Source organism: Molothrus ater, chromosome 3, assembly GCF_012460135.2.
Source record: "Molothrus ater isolate BHLD 08-10-18 breed brown headed cowbird chromosome 3, BPBGC_Mater_1.1, whole genome shotgun sequence".
Lineage (NCBI taxonomy): Eukaryota > Metazoa > Chordata > Aves > Passeriformes > Icteridae > Molothrus > Molothrus ater.
In genome coordinates this window covers 96,298,694-96,316,832 of record NC_050480.2, presented here as the reverse complement: position 1 = coordinate 96,316,832, position 18,139 = coordinate 96,298,694, and the positions used below count along the sequence as shown (strand labels likewise).

Here is an 18,139-nt window from a genome sequence, read left to right as displayed (position 1 = left end):
CAAAGTCCATAAGCTTTCCACTAAGAAAAAGAAACATATCTGAGGCAAGGTAAACAAGAAAATGGCACTACTTTCTCTCTGTTACCTTACAATTCTTACAGATCAAGGCCAAGATCAGAAGTTACTCCAGGCAGTTTAGCAGCATTAGCCATAAGCTTGTAATTTGTTTATTGTGGATGATATGTTGCTCTTAGTACAGAGCTCAGCAGGAATGTTCTTTCCTCCCTCAGCAATTAACACACATAATTTTACTAGAGTCTTTGATATCTGAACACTTGCTAACTTCAGAGAATTGTTTAGGTTGAAAAAGACCTTTAAGATTATCCAGTTCAACCAGTAAGCTAACACTGCAAAGTCCAACACTAAACCATGTCTCTAAGGGTCATGTCTACAAGTCTTTTCAATATTTCCAGAAGTTTGAAGAGCAGTTTTCTAGATGTTCACAGAAATACCACTTCCTCCTTCAAGCACAGTTTTACATTTTCTACTGAGAATAGATCTAACACAAATGCTAGTGTGTTAAAAATGTCACCATACATGCTGTCACATAATGAGTTTTCTGTACACAAGACATGATTTGACCTGCTTAGAAACCTACTTCAACATACTAAAGTCTCACACACTGAATCCAGAGCAAGGCACTGCCTGTTTCTGATTGTATTTTTGAATATGCCATAACTTAGCCTGGGCTTGACAACTGTCTGTGTGTCAGCTCTCTCTTCAGACCATCTCCTTTGAGAGGATTTAAGTATATAAGCTGTTTTGCCACCCACATGAGGCTGCAGATATTGTCTACCTAGACTTCAGCAAGCCTTCAACACCATATCCCATAGCACTCTCTTGGAAAAGCCAGCAGCCCACAGCTTGGACAGGAGCACTCTGTTGGGTTAAGAACTGGCTGGATGGCCAGGCCCAGAGAGTGGTGGTGAATGGTGCTGCATCCAGCTGGCAGCCATGGTGTCCCCCAGGAATTTGTGTTGTCCCCAGTTCTGTTTAATGTCTTTATTAATGATCTGGGTGAGGGGAGTTAGTCAACCATTAGCAAATTTGCTAATGATAACAAGCTGAGGGAGAATGTTCATCTGCTAGAGGGTAGGAGGGCTCTGCAGAAGGACCTGGAAAGGCTGGATTAATGGGCTCAATCCAATGAAATGAGGTTTAACAACATCAGGTTCCAGGTCCTGCACTTTGGCCACAACAAACCCCTGCAGTGCTACAGGCTGGGGACAGAGTGATTTGACAGTGGCCAGGGAGAAAGGGACATGGGGGTACTGATGGACAGCCAGCTGAACATGAGCCAAGGTGTGCCCAGGTGGCCAAGAAAGCCAATGGCATCCTGGCCTGTGTCAGCAAGAGTGTGGCCAGCAGGACTGGGGCAGTGATTATGTCCCTGTACTCAGCAGTGGTGAGGCTGCACCTCAAGTGCTGTATCCAGTTCTGGGCACCCAATTTAGGAAGGCTGCTGAGATGCTGAAATGTGTCAGGGAAGGGCAACAAACCTATTGAAGGGTCTGGAACACACATCCTATGAGGAACATCTGAGGGAGCTGGGGCTGTGTAGCCTAGAGAGAAGGAGACTCAGGGGACACCTGATCCCTCTCTACAACTCCCTGAAAGGAGGCTGTAGCCAGGTGAGGGTCACCTCTCTTCTCCCAGGCCACCAGTGTCCAGACAAGAGGATACAGCCCCCAAGGGAGGTTTAGGACATAAGGAAGAAGTTCTTCACAGAAAGGGTGATTGGGCATTGGAATGGGCTGCCCAGGGAGGTGGTGGAGTGACTGTCCCTGGAGGTATTCAAGAAAGGACTGGATGTGGAGCTTGGTGCTATGGTCTAGTTGACAATGTGGTGTTAGGTCATAGGTTGACTTGATCTCAAAGGTCTTTTCCAACCTAGCTGATTCTGTGATTCTGTAAAAAGCACTCTCCTACAATTCTCTTCTCTAGACCAAACAAATTACTTCAGTTTTCATTTATGGGTTGCTCTCTACAACTTTGTAATCATGTCCATAAGTGTTCATTGGAGCCTCTGTTTCATAAACTAGGGGACCAAAACCAGACAATTTCCAGATGTGGCTTTGGAAGTGCCAAGTACAATGACAACATCTACTCTCTTGTTGAGGCAAGCCCTGGACACTATAATTCTGCTGCAAGGCACACTGCTGGATCATGCTCACCTTGCTGCCCACTAGGACTTCCAAGTCATTTCAGCAGAACTATCTCCCAGGTGATCAGACTCAAGCACTAACCGTTGCTTGCAATAAACCCATTGCAAAAAACTACCTTAAGATCTGCTAAACCTGATGTCACTCTTGTTGGCCCAATTCTCTCATCAGTCAACATCTCTATGGTGGCTCTTTGTTCTATCTACTTCTCCCAGTCTGACATATTTCTCAAACTATATGATTACTCAAGCTCATCACCCAGATCATTTGTGAGGACTAAACAGTATTGGGCCCATACTGACCCCAAAGAGCTCACTCAGGTCACTAGCAGTGTAACTACAGAATTTAGGGGACATGTGAACACCATACAACATCAACTAGAAGACAAGTCACAATTTACCTGAGGTCCCTCTCTGGAACACAAGTATTTCTAGCCAGTGCCAGTATGCAGAAACACGCAAGACATTACTATGAAAATGTGCCTGAACAATTTTACAAACCTGAGCTTAGAAGTAATTAGACTTCACCATCTGAGGTTTCCACCTGTTCTTCAAACAGCTAACATATCAATTAACATAGCAAGTATTCACTCTATGAAACAGTTAAGAAATAAAATCCAGGGCTTTAAAGCTTAGTTTAAGTTTCTACAAAGAAAAATACAACTCTCAAAGTGATGCATTGTTTTGCTGTTTTTGAAAATGTGAACTACATACTTGAACATCAAGCATGCTCCAGTGATAAAGGCTGTCTAAGGGCCTTCCCTGAACACAGAAGATGCTAATAGTAAGATGATTATGCAAGTAAGGCTCCCATCATCAGTGTGGGAAAAGAACACATTGGTCCTTCAAGATAACAATATATAGAATGAAGGACAGAAAAATGAGTCATCCCATGTGATGTGTCACAGGTCTGAACAGAAGCTGTATTAGCTCATTCTCAGGGCTGCATTTCCATTCAGGCTGATGAAGTTCAAAGTTGCCCTGGACAAAGTTTTAATCCCTTGGGTTAGTACAAGTGGTAAATTATTCAAGGGCTATTATGTTAGGCATCTGCAACTTAACAAGCAAACAGTGTATTGAGGATAGCCAAGGAAAACAAATCAAAGATGCACACTCCAGCCAAGAAAGGTCTTACTCCTGAAACAAACTGTGGGTTCAAAGTTTGAAATATGAATCAAAACATATCAAAATGAGCCTTTAAAGCAGTTAACACAAGTTAATTGATGTACTTGAACTTACATAAAACAAATAATTAATTCTTGACATATTTATACCACTGAAACAACAGATTGCAGGACTTATTTTTAGACAATTTTTTGGTCTAGAATTGTTAAATCAAATGAGAGACACTACCAAAGAGTAAGTAACCAGACATCCAAATGTACACTCATTTACAGTATACATGCAGTTTTGCAACACAGGCTCTTAAAAATGAACTGAGTCTGGTACCAAACACCAAGTGTTCAGGCTGGTATCTGATAACACATGTTGCAAGGATACGTCTCTAAGGCCTCAGGCTCTATCTCTGCTCTTGCTTGGATGCCAGATCAGCTTCATTGAAGCCACATTTTTGAGTAGAAAAATAATTTCAATTTATAGTTAAGCCAATTTATTTTAGAGACATTTCCTGTCTCTCGAATTACCACAAGTGCTCAACGTAAGAAACATCACTATCATTTAGCTTAAGGGCTGGAAAGCCAAATCCTAAGAGCTCACTACCTATTAACTACAAGTTAGAAGCATCATCCATGAGAAGCTGTCTTGTTCTCACTTGAGTTTCTGTCCACAGGCATCTCTGGATAGATGAAGTTTTTACTTACGGACCTTTTGAAGCATAAGGCCTTCTACGCTAAAGGATAAGAAGAAAAACACAGAACAACATACTGCAACAGAAAACCCAGCTTCCCAACCCTATGAGAACAGCCTAACCAAAGCTTTTGAGACTCCTGTCTTATTTGTTACTCATGGAAGTGGTACTTCAGTCAGACAGTAATCTGAAAATAAATCCATCTACAGGAAGAGCCTGTGACACCCGTGAATGCCACAAATAGATCAGTACCTTTATGCAGTACCAGCTGGCACTGAAGAGCAGCGAGAAGCGTGCTCTACCTGTTCTCTGAACATACCACTGAACACAAATAAAATCCATGCTCCAGACAGAGCATTCAATACCTTATGAGAAACCATATAAGCATTGTGTCTAATTTGCTTTATCTCCACTTCTCCCAGGTCCCTTTCCTTCTCATCTTGCAGCAGATTCAGCCACTCTCGTGTCATTCACAGTTAGGATTTAGAAGGAAGAGCTGCTGTTCTGATTCTTAGTCTCTTGCAGACTAAGCACATTGCAACACTTGAGACTTGCCACACTCACATAACCCATGGCCAGATAAGGGAAGTCTTTCTTATTAGTTGCCAGCCATGCTGATAATAGTCACTCAGAAACAGAAAACAGAACATAAGTGAGGTTGCAACAAGTTGCAAAATCATGTTTTACTGAAGTTGTTGCATCAAGCAACTACTTCAGGGATAAACTCTTGAGTATTAAAAAGATCCAGAAAGGTTTTCCACTGGAAACTATAACCTCTAGTGTAAGATTTCAAAATTGCACAAATGATGAAAGAATATCACTTAAAGGGAATGTTAAGGTGGGAACACCTAATCATCAACCACATCAGCCATAAGCACATAGATCAGTTAAGAGGAAGATAGCAAACCACATTAAAATTAATATACTAAATGACTTTAAAATAGAGTTAAATGACTTAAAGCTGAACACCTACCACAAAAAAGCCAGATGCCATCAGGCATTATAATTTAACTGGAAGTTGATTATTTTTCATTTTCTAACCTGCTATGTTCAGCTAATAAGATATGGTCAAATGATTAACCTGTGGCCCAAACAGGATAATCATTCCTTGTTAGAGATCAAACAGAAAAAGTAAATTTTTTCTCATCAGGTTGGTGCACAACCAGAACTAAAAATATAGATAGCTTAACAGCTCTTTCTGGTTAAAGATATTTAAGAAATAAACTTGTGATTTCAATAACTTATTGAAAAATACTTGTGTAGCTATCAGAAAGACTTCCTACTCCATTTATTATTTGGGGGGGGTCTACATATCATGCAAGTGGCTTTGAAGTGGCTATCATTGAGGTTTTTAAAAGATGTCCATCTCGTCTTGTGCAAGAGGTGCAGAAATAAATATTGACAAACATTTCTTGCACAGCAGTGCCCTCTAGCGAAGTCACATAAAAAAGCCAAATTAAAAAGAGAATTCTTATAACCACCATATAAAAGACAACAGAAGTGTTCTCAGCCTTAAAGACAAATATTCATATTCCTATTTTCTTACAACATCTTATTTCAATACTTAACCTCAAAGTGTGACCATGAAAGACAAAATGTTCAGTTCTACCAACTGGATTGACAAAAATGCATCTATTCAAGTTAGAACCAGCTAAACTATTTTAATATATGCAGTACTTAAGAAATACAGTCAAGTATGAGCTACTTTTCTTTAATACAAATACCCCAGTTAAAAACCTCCTCCATTTAAATAATTATTTTGGTATAGAAGATGCTTTTATATACTAGTAACCTAATCAGCTTTTTATTTCAATTATGCTAGCCACAAGGGAAGTCACAGGATACCTTTTACCCTTCACAACAACTGACAATTCAGTTGCTTATATTGAACAATTTCCTATGGATACAAGGCATTCTTGCCAGCACTGCTTCTGACTGAGCACACTGGTCAGTCCAATTAAACAGCCTCAAGGGAGGTGCACTTTCAGGTGCCACACCAACCCAAGACACTAGGTTTGTGTAAGACGAACTGGGACTCCACTTTGATTGGAACTGTACCTTCTCTGTTCAGCTTGACTGCACAGCTCTTCTGAAAAGTTATCTGACCTTCCAAGGATTCATCACCTGCTTTCTTCTAAAGCCACATCTCCCATCTCTGACTACCAACTCATACTACCATTCAAAAATAAAAATTGGAATTTAACAATCTTATTTCCAGAACATCCTTAAGCATGGCAAACAATAATAGCAGTTTATATACCTTCCCTTAAATTACGAGGGCTAAAGGAGAAAGCCTACTAAATGCATCTGAAGATGGCAAACTCTCTCATGGACAGTTGGCTATTTGCTTCCTCTAAGAATCTCATGCCATACATCTTCAAAAGTCATTCAACATGTTATCTGGTAAAAATTCAGTTTTTCATAAGAAGTTTTAGCATCCAGTCTTCAGTTGCTATGAGAGCACGTAACTTTTGAATAACATTGTTATAAAAAACATCTCAAAGCGTGATTGACCAAACAGTTTCACTATGGCAATTCTTGCATGATCTGCAGTACTCAACATGAATCTTGCACTGAGCACTTGTTTCTCCATTTCTCTATTCTTCATCCCTACAGTATCCTGCTATACATTCGCCTTCATTTCTCATAGTAGTGTTTTCTCTCCACTATACAGACTCGTTATTTGTCAGTGTTTAAGTGAACAAAAAAAAGCTGTCAAATTTTCTAGGATACAGAAGCCAAATACAACAGCCTCTATATGACAGCTGTTCTACTACACACTGTGAACTTAGAAAAGCATTAACGACCAAAAGATTATTCTACTTTCCAATTCTAAAATTTTAAAGTACAAAACTACAATTTATCCGCCAGTCTAATATCTACAGTTCTCCAACAGTGTAGTAGGAATCAGGCTGTTAAAACAACCATAAATCACTGGGGAGGGGTATTAGCATGGAAATTATTATTTTGGTTATTTACTACTTCACAGAGAAGTGAACATAATGAAAGAATTACATTTCTATTTCAGAATTGGCATTGAAGTGATTAAATAGTAATGACGATGAATTGATGACTCTCAAGTTCTCAATAGCTGTTTGACATCAGCTTAAAAGAATATCACTCATGAATGAGTGCTTTTAAGGTTAGGCAGATTCTAAAAGGTTTTAAGCTCTTTGGTTGTTAATAACATCAACTGCAGAAAAGTAAATCATAATCCAGACAAAAATTAGGTGTGAAAAGGTCATCACCTTTGTGAGTAGACAAGCTAAGGTTTCTAACGTTTCTTCTTTCAGGATGGAGAAAAAAAATGAGCATTTTATAGTTCCATAAGAAATCAAATAATGCTTATTAAATGTTTGGAAAAATTACAAAGCCAATTATAATCATCCTTCAAGGACATGCTAAGCGAGATGCACAAGATCACTCAAAAAATTAATCTGCCTATCGTTGTATGAGCAACTCATTCTGTCTCAAATTCAAATAGCAACCTGGAGCTGACAACAACTATTGTTTTAATACCTAAGGTCATGTAGAACCATTTCAGTGAAAAACACATTAATGAAAAATAGATGCAAACTACATCATCTGTGAAACTGTTTCAAATTCTCCCCCAGCCAAAACCAGCATAGCACTGCAGGCCTAATTTATCATTTTCTTGTTAGTATTCCACATTTATAGACATAGAAAGCTGTCAGTATAAATCATCAAGGTCATGGATTTGCAGAGCCCCCCTGAAGATCACCTATTCACATGTCTTACGAAACAATTTTAAGTATCAAGCATTGTACATCAGTACTATACACTACATAATGCCAAAAAAGTAGACTGTGATAAAGCTTGGAAACAGAAAAGCAACTACCAATTAAGAATTGTGTTGAGAATTGAGACATATCAAGACATAGATCTAAATAATGTTGTTCATTTAAGCATTGCACGTACTTGAGAAAATGAAATATGTTTATGCTCTTGCCAGTAATATTAATGTATCAAGCGAACATTTGTAGACTTCATCTACATTATTCACCTATGCTATTTTATTTTTCCCCTTAAAAAGTTAAAAATTTAGCATACACAAGTTGCATCTCTTTTGTCCCTTCCTGGTCTTCCAAACAGTCAATTAAAATCAAGAAAAGATTATTCTTTGGTGTATTCAGCAGGGAAATCCAACATGAAGTTTTAGTATTATATTCTAAAAAGACATACTAAAAAGTACCACCTCAAAGTCAGTCAAAAGAAACATAACTGCAGCTTTTGTATTTTTACATCTATGTTCAGAAGGAAGCAACTTCGCATTTCATCCAACCAAGTTGCAAAGTCACAAAAGACAGGAAAAAGAAATTTGCATTTCTTAGATTAAGAATAGGCATTCAAAGTTTGGTTGTTCCCCTACTCTGAATTGGCAGTCTCCCTTTCACTTACCCAATGAGCTTCTGAAAATTGCCACCTATCAAAATACTTCAAGGCTATTACTATCTTCTGACAGAATAATCTTGCACAAACTAGCAGTTATTAACACATAACTACTTATTTACTGACATGACATAGTTTTACAACAAAGTGCCCAGTGCACTTTTTGAAACACTAGTTGTACTGAGGTGAATAAATCATAGTAAGAATCTCTAATAAATCTTTTATTTTTTTCACAAATTAACAGCTGTGATGGAATAAATAGTTGTCCAACATGAGCTAAATAAGGTTCTAACAGTAAAACCTGTATTATAGAAAAAATTAATCCAATAAAGAGCCAATCTTATTGTCAACCATTGTCACCTCAACCCTTTCATAGGCTAGACCCAAGCTCAAAGAGAAGACACTTCACACCATGAGGTAAAATGTGACCCATTGGTACCACTGTAAACCCTGCAGATCCTCACAGCAGAATGCCTGAGGTTTGGATGGACTCTGAGGTCATCCAGTCCAACGCCTCTGCCTGAGCAGGGTCCCCTGAGGCTGCTTGTCCAAGACCATGTACATATGGCTTCTGAGTATGTGCAAGGAGGAGACTCCACAATCTCTCTAAGCAACCTGTGCCAGTGGTCAGACACCTGCAGAGGGTTTCAGCTTGTGCCTCCTGCTCTGGTCCCATCCCTAGGTACCAGTGAACACAGCCCAGCTCCATACTCTTTGTACTGCTCCTTCAGATGCTTGCACATGTTGATAAGACTTCCTCTCAGTTGTCTTTTTTGTCTTGGCTGACAGTCCTGGGTCCCAGTCCTTCATAAGAGGAAAGTGCCTCGATGATCTTTGCAGGCCTTCACCAGTTTCCCTTCTACAGCTCCATCTCTCTCATACTGAGAAGACAAGAACTCCAGATGTGGCCTCACCAAGGCTGAGAATAAAGGCAGAGTCACCAACAGCCTGCTGGCAATACTCGTCCTAGTGCACTTCAGGATACCACTGGCCCTCTCCCAGCAAGAGTACATTCCTGGCTCATGGTTAACTTGGCATCCACCAGAACTCCCAAGTCTCAGAGCTGCTTTTCTCCTGAGTGGTTCCCGTGGATATGCACACAGTGATTCCTCCTCAGCTTTGCATGCTCCGTTGCTGATTTGATCATATTCCTGTCAGCCCATTTCTCCAGCCTAGCAAGGTCCTTCTGGACAGCTCCAATATAAACTCCAGAGGGTATTCTCCCAGTTCTGTGTGAAGTTTGCTGAGGGTTCTCCCCCATCATCCTGATCATTAATGAAAACACTGAACAGGACTGGAACCAGTATCAATCTCTGGCATACACCACAAGTGACTGCCCTCCAACTAGACCTCATGATCACCATCCAGTGGGCCTAGATATTCAGCCAATTTTCAATTCACTTCACTATCTACTCATCCAGCCCATATTTCACAAGCTTCTCTATGAGGATCTTTTGGGAGAGGCTCAATGTGAGCTACACGTACACTTTCCAAACATGGCAAAGCCACATCACCAACAAGAGATGCTGCTTGCTTGTTACAACAGTACAGTAGTGTATGAAGAGCTGAAGGCTGACATGGGAATTATTACTCTGAAAACAGCTTAACTCAAAAGTGTTCTTCAGAATAAAACTTTTGAAGCTTCAGAATTAAGTGCTATGCAGATCTGTCCATAAACTTGCTTCCAGAACTCTGAATTGTGTTTAAAAATTGTACTGTAGCAATATGAATAAGATCTGGAGACAGCACTCATTTAAACTGTTATACACAGTTAGAAAGAAGTCATGCTGTTGAAAAACATTCTGGCTGACCACACATCTAATAAATTTTTGGTTTCTTTGGTCCTAAGCTATATGCCTGCTACAATCCAAGCTTTTGGGAAATTTAGACAATTCAGTTCTGTGCCCACATCTTGAACAAAGTACCTTAGGAAAAATAACTGTTCAGTGGAATGACCATAATAAAAAAAACCCCAAAACCAAAAAACCCAAAACCAAAAAACCCAAAACCAAAAAACCCAAAACCAAAAAACCCAAACCAAAAAACCCAAACCAAAAAACCCAAAACCAAAAAAGTGAAAGTTTAAAGTTAAGTTAAGTGAAAGTTTTTTGGGGCAAATGTAAGGAAGGAATTTGAGAATTTACTGCTATGGGCTTTTTAATAAGGTGAGACACTGTTGCCACATTGTGCAGGACTGTCCCAAATATCACCACATGGAAAACTAAACAGAACAAACCAATTTATGTGCCATTTAAAGTGTGAAGTCAAAATCCTCTAAATACTCCTTAATCATCTTCCTTGCAGCTCATTTTCTCATTTGAATGACATGCTGTTAAGAAATACCATAAAGCATTTACATTGCTCTGGACTACTGAAGGTATTTCCTAGCAAGCATGAAACTTGAATTAAAATCTAATTCTTATAATAATTATTGCTTTTTAGTAGGTACCAAATACATAGACAATCTTCTGTGTTAATTTATCAATTAAAGTAGTTGTGAATTTTCTCACTGACCTTTTTTTGGAAAAGTAACTTTTGCACTAACTCCTTAAGCTGGTAATTTCCATGCTAATGCCCCTCCCTAGTGATTTACCTTAAGGGATGAAATGCTTTCAGGAACAGTATTTATTACTAATACCTCCAAAAGCTTTTAACTAGTATTTCACAGTAATTGAGGAGATCAGGAACTTCTCATACCAAAGAAATTTTATTTCTTTGGCAATTTCAGTTTTAACAGTGCACTTCATCCTACCCCATTCAGATGCCAGGGAAAAGCTCACAACTCAAAAGCAAAACTCTGCATTTTCCCCTCAAACTGCAAGAAAAGCTCTTCTCTGTATGTACCACTAGATGAAATTTACTGTGATTTTGATGTTTGAAGCCATAGAAAATGGAAGCCAGCAATCTAATATAATGACAACCCTATTGAACTGTAGCATTATCTAGAGATGTATCATAGCCAGTAACACAAGTGCTCAGTTATCTGCAAATCCAGTCCAGCACGATGCTTCAGTTTATACTGTCCCTCAGCTGTCACCTTCACCCCCAAATCCCAACATATCAAATGCTACGACACAATATGATCTGATAAGAATTCTGTTCTTCATTGCATTAATAGCTCACCATGTACTTCAGAGTAATGTATCAAACCAATCAGGGCCTTGAGAGGCCCCAAACACTGGACTGATGGTTAAAAAAGAGGTTTTAACTACATTAGTCCTTGGGGTAAATTTGTTAGTTCCATAATTTAAACTGCAGCCATTTACAATCTCAGTAACACCACCCTGCTGTATCCCTTCTCCTGTGGAAGCAGGAGGATATGCTTTCATAAAGGAAGCCTGGGCACATACACATGCTGAAGTGAGCTTTTGCTCTCTATTTCTACTCAAATTCAAGGCTACCTGCTGACAGTGCCAAAGCCTTTTCCCCCCAACTTCTCACATTATTGTATATTACCACAACACAAATCCAATTTTAGAGCAGCCATAATCTAATTCTTCATGCTGAAGGCCACACAAAGCAGTACTGTTAACATACATTTAACTAATTGTAGAATGGATAAATTGCACTGCCAGGGACTTGAATAAAATCACTTGATTCATCTCTTTCATGGTTTCTTCCATTGATAACATTTTAAGATGAAATCAGTCAACTGTAGTCACAGCACTCCTATCTATTTTTAGTGTTTTCTGTTACAGTAGGCATTCAATGTAAGGCCATTTTTAATTAGGTACGAAGGGATTTGCTAACATATTACAATACAACCTTTATTAGGCAAGCATTTAGCATTAAGATCTTTTTCTTTACTGTGAATGAGTACATAGAAGACCAGATATACCTGCTCCTAATTTCCCTTTAACAATAGAATAGCAAACTCTGGCACTGAAACAGGTTGAGGATATGCAGAAGTCAGGGGAAATATCAAAAAATTTCAGTTGCATCTATACTAAAAATCCTGAACTCTTCACTGTGTAAACCACAGATCTGAAATCACCTCCGTCCAGAGACACAGGAACTCAGAGACCACACATCTATTCTTTTTTCCATCATCTAATAAGCATTTGTGGAATATTTTGAAATAGGTGTCTTAGTTCTTGTGTTCACTCTTACATAATAATATTCTCTTTCTGTGCTTAAAAACAACAACTAACACCAATGATCAAAGAGTGGTTTGATGACTAAGCACAAAGATCTCCCACCTTTGGAAACTGGCATAAACAATTTGATAGGCAGCAGAAGGCTACCTGAAACAAAGACATGTCTGTGCACTCATGTCTGTCTCATCTAGAGGTGATTTTTTTATACAAGGCTAATACAGCAAAAAAAAAAAAAAAACAACCCACCCCACAACACAAAGACATGGGAAAGTACCAAGAGAAAACAGTCACTCCTTCCAGAATCGTTTTCTCCTGCTCTGAAGTAGAGCGAGTGGAGTAATCCAAACTGGCAAAGACAGACTACACTCTGAGCCAACCACTCCCTGAAGTTCAGGCAAGTACAACAGCCCAGAAACTTTTCATTACTAAAGCAATTTTTGCATTATATCATACCACTGGGATAAGTCCAGCCCATGCTGCTGCAAGTGAAAATAGCTTAAATATGGAGGCCTGACCATCACCGCTGGTGGGAAAGGTGTTATGAAAGCTCTAAAGCACAAAGAAAACACTGTTCCAGCTTGGAGAACTGACCTTCTAATAGGTGACACATTTGTACCTCAGCGACACATTTGTACCTCAGTCCACCCATATATCAAAGCCAGCTCAATGCTATGATTCTACAACTGCCTGCAAACAATGAAAAAAACTCACATCAGACATAGATAACAACCCACTCCTATGTGAGCTCATGCCCAAAACTTCTGTAAAATAACTCCTCCACTTCTCCCACTCTCCCTTAACACCTATTGTAAAACAGAACAGAGAGTTACAGAAGAATGAAATACAACAGTTAAAAATAAAGGAAATCAATTTCACACTCCAGGCATTTGCATAAACAGCTCAGTTGAAGTTTACAAAGCAACAAATTAGCCCAAAAGTCTTAGTGATTAAGGCATTCAGATAAGAGTTAGTTCTCATGCTTGATGTTTCACTTCATGTATAAGTTGTAAATACATTGACACTAAAGCAACAGTATTGAAGATTTTGGTATTGCCTTCATCTGAGAAAACACAGACAACACAGAACACTGAAGTTACTGAACGTGGATCTCCAGGTTCCACATATTTCCAGGTTCAGCTAGTGTTGAAGACAGAAGCATACTGTGATACTCAGCTGAATGGTGCCTATAACCAGGATAGGTTCAAAAATAAGTGGGCAGTAACACTGGAAGTAGGAAATATTAGCAGTAAATTGAAAAAAAATTCCAAGAATCACATAATCATTAAGGTTGGAAAAGACCTCCAAGATCATCAAGCCCAGCTTTTGATGGAATACCACCATGCCGACTAAACCATATCACAAAGTGCCACATCTGCTACGTTTTTTGTTGTAAAATGTTAACATTTCAGCGAGGAATAAAATGGCTTTATTTTCACAATCTCACATTTCAGATGTTTGCTAACGGTTATAAAAACCATACTTGTTTTTTTGAACAAAACACTGATATTGTTCTCCCAGCTAAGGTGTTTCTCTTTTGTTAGTATCATAGATAAGATAACACAGTATATGCACTGCAGCAATTCAAACAAGAAATGAGTATTTTCTTCCATAATTAAGAGAAACTAATTACAATCTGGCACATTATTACAGGCTAAGTGGAGGTCTAGATCTTTCTTGACCATCACATGATCCAGATGCCAGCAAGATAGTTTGAATAATTCAATGACCCATGTCACTTTAAGAAAAGGCTTAAAGTTATAAAATTTATCATCATCTTCATCAGGTTAAAGCACTTTGCCAATGGGGCTGAGAGCAATGCAGCTCACCTAAAATACCCACTAGTTCATCCACCCAGTTGCTCTCCTACCTACTGCACAGACCCCGATGGCCACTAAGCTGTCAGGGTTCTGACACATCTGCAAACCTCTACTGAACTGCCCTCCGTAATTCTGCTGTAACTTACACCAGCTGGAGAGACAGAAAGTCATTAGGTATACTTGTTACTCATTTAACATTCTAAAGGTAGTATTTCATAAGCACCTTAGCCCCTTCCCTCTTTCTTAAATCCTTTTTCAAGTTTTATAGATTTATAGTTTGCCTGAAACAGACACCTTCTTGAGTACCAATGCTTCAAAATAATTTACTGCATATGCTATGGCTACAAAGGCACTTAGAATTCACTAGCAAACCTACATAGGAACTATGTTAGAGCAGCTTCCAATGGAAGAAAACATTATATTAGCAAGGACATGAATCTAAAGATAACAACCTGTTAGAAAAACAGTAATTTCTGAGAAACTTTAAAGCTTTGTCTGTTATCAGCCAGTTATCTTAAGGTTTTAAGCTGCTTCTTTGTTGCAAAATTTTACCTTGACAACAAATTAAACATGTAGCATTACAAACACGCTGATTATTCACTGAATGAAGAAATAGAACAAATTGGGAAAGCAAATGACCACATAAACATTAAATGTTGACCAATGTCAGTAAGTTAAAAGAGTTCCTTTTCTTTCTACGTAAAAGCAAGAGTCAAGCAGTTAAACTAACATAACCTTAATCATACCACTTACAATTGGTTACAGAAGGAACCCTTCCAAATCCCTCTCATAAAGAACTGCAGTACCTTAGCTCCATATCAACTCTAGGTTATGCCACAGTTCAATGAATAAAAAAAGTGCAACATTTAATTCCCAATATCAGGGTGGAGAAATAAAATAAAGCTTAAGAACAAGTAAAGTCAGTGACTGTGTTACAAATCACATGTAATGTGACATCCCCTTCCATAAACACATCAAAATTAAGTCTGATCTCTGCTCACTACTAAAACAGCAGTCCCTAAATTTGCAGCAAAAAATTTAGAACTTAGAATGACTATTCCAAACCATGAAAATCCAGAGCTAAAGACACTACTGAATCTTTTCAGGATGACAAGTTTTCCACACAGGTAGAGACAGTGATAACCGCAAGTATCATGAAGGTAAAAATCTGAAAACGCTGCATAACAACTTACTGTGTAAGTGATAGCTGCCAACATTCCAATCACAGTCAAGGAGCTAATGGAAAATGAAAGTGCAGTCAAGCCATCTGCAAAAAAAAAAATAAGAGAACTTGTTGAAAATACATTAGATGTGTAAAAACAGTTCTTCCTAAATTAGTTTCCAGAACAGATTTAAGTTCATGAGAAAGATGAAAACATAGTTAAAAGTTATAACTCAGATGAAAAACTTACCTAAAAGAGCTTTTTGACCAGAACAGATCTTTATATGAAATTGCAGGATCCAGGAGAGACTCTTGTCATTTTCACAAGCTCACAGAAGTTACATTGACATAAAATGGTTGAAAAGACACTAATGAACTTGCTCCCATAAATTTCTAATACCCCTTCAAGACTTATTTCTGGCCTCCCCAGGGTGCTGTGGTAACTTGCACAACTTTCATGTGCATTCTGGATGGTTCATCTTAGTTTTGTTTGCTACCACCTGATTCCTCCTACTAATAGCATTATCCAGAATCAGACAAGCATGGATCCTTTAACCAACCAAAAAAACCCTCAGCTTCACTCAATGTATATACAGACCAAAAAAACTGGACAAAGCTCAGGGGACTATAGAGTTAATGTAGCCTCGTAACTCCAGTAATTTTAAGAGATAGTAAAAGAGTGACCAAATAAAAAGGTATTTAACTCACTAAAATCTTCTGCATAATTCTTCAGAACAGGTCTGCCCCTGACCTCACCACTCAAGACATCACAAGTGGCTTTGGTTACTTAGTAACATTGAAACTTATAGTAAATTACAGAAATTGAACTTCAGCAAACAGTTTCATGTTTATGCTCAGTCATAACCAGAGTTTACTGTTTTCCCTCATGTCCTCCCCTCTACTTAATTAAAAAATCTACAATAACTTTTATTTCTACTCACACAGATATACTAGCCTGTTTCCATTCTTATTTACTGAACACAGCACTAAGCAGTTGCCAACTGAGAAATCATAACCTTACTACTCTATGAGAAACTGCACCCCTCTTCTGACCAACCCTACAGGCCTCCTTCCAAAACCACCAAAAACTAATAGAACAGCACAACCAAATCCAACTTCACTGCTCAAATCTCTCCTTTACTATTTTTGCTAGATAACATCAAACAACTTCCCCAGAGCTAAAAGCAATGGGTTCCTGTGTTTCAAACACTACAGCTATGTTTAAAACTTATTAAAAAACCCAAAAACCTACCAAAAACCACCTAGCACTATTTTTCCTTCAGTAACTGTGAAAATTTGAGTTGTTTTTGAAGTTTAGGGGGCAAAAAATACCCCTCAAGTGGCCCCTACTTGTAACATATCACACAATGTAGTTACACACCATATTTGATGATCCTCCTGTATTTGAAGCATTTGAAACCAACATTTAATATCCACTTTAGAAGTCTGAACCGTGCTCAATGCAACATTAAGAAACTAACTGGCTGAAAATTTGATAATTGTATACCAGCAGTATATTATCAGGCTTTGCCTCAGTGGATGAGTTTGCATTTCTTTCATAAGCGCACAACCAACTACCAAGTGATGACGGGATGTTTGTTCTACATCTCAAGATCTTTGAACTTCTTGCACTACTACAGACAGACAAAGGAAAAGGGTAAATTAATATAAAAACAGGACAACAGGCACAAGTAAAGACAACAGGCAAGCATTTTGTCCTTATTTCTCCAGCACCTGGAACACAAAAGAACCCTTTGCAGAGAGTTGCTGTCTGTGGAGTAGCTCTATGAAAACACAAGGGACTCCTGCATGGGGAGCTTGGGAGACAGCAATCTGAAGGTAAGCCAGCAGCATGCTGTGCCAGCATGGAAGTCCCATGGCATCTCAGACTGCATCAACAGCAGTATGTCCATCTATTAAAGGAGGGGACCACACAGTGCAACCAGTTCTGAGGCCCCTCCTGCAGGTTAAGACTGATAAATGTGAGCAAGCTAAGTGAAGAATTACAGTGGTTGGAAGCTGGAGCACATGCTGTGCAAAGCAGCTGAGGGAGTCAGGCTTGTTTGGCCTGGAACAGAGACAGGTTTGGAGACCCCCAATACAGCCTGTCTGCTTAGCAAACAGGTGGAGCCCAGGTTCTTCAGTGGTACACAGCTGTCAAGTGTGAGACAACTGGGTGACAGCAAGTATATCCACAACAGGTGAGAGATTTTTCCAGAATGAGTTCAGTCTACAAACTTGGGGGTTTTGAAGAGCTAGGTGATGAAGCCCTGAGCAACCCAGTCTGATCTTACACCTTCCTTCTAGGTGCAGATTTGAATAGATAACCTGAGGTCTCTTCAAATTGAATTATCCTATGAAATTACAAGTCGCAAGAGAATGCTGACAGAAAACAAAATCAGACTTTCACATCCCAACCCAGCATCTTAATCAGTTGACCTTCCTAGAAATAAACATAGGCTATACTGTATTTCATAGCAAAGGCAGCCAAATACTTTGTTACAGTCATATCAAGGTCACCTGGAAAAATTAGCTTACATCTCAGCTCAACCATTATCACAACCTGTATAAACAGTTTAAGTAGCATTTTATCCTGAGCTTTTATAATCTTTGCAAAGCAAGGGGAACATCAACAAGCAGACAGCCAAAACATTCAATAAGCTATGGATTTGTCCTCCCCATCTC

General features: G+C 38.8%; 1 protein-coding gene across 2 annotated transcripts in view; it reads right to left on the bottom strand.

Moving 5' to 3' along the window:
* LMBRD1 (LMBR1 domain containing 1) overlaps positions 1 to 18,139 on the bottom strand; it is a 66,818-nt gene that overhangs the window by 28,327 nt on the left and 20,352 nt on the right. For both annotated transcript variants that reach the window (XM_036380077.1, XM_036380078.2), the window contains exon 7: positions 15,486 to 15,559. In XM_036380077.1, coding sequence (XP_036235970.1) covers positions 15,486 to 15,559 — 74 coding nt within the window. The remainder of the gene's footprint in view (positions 1 to 15,485; positions 15,560 to 18,139) is intronic.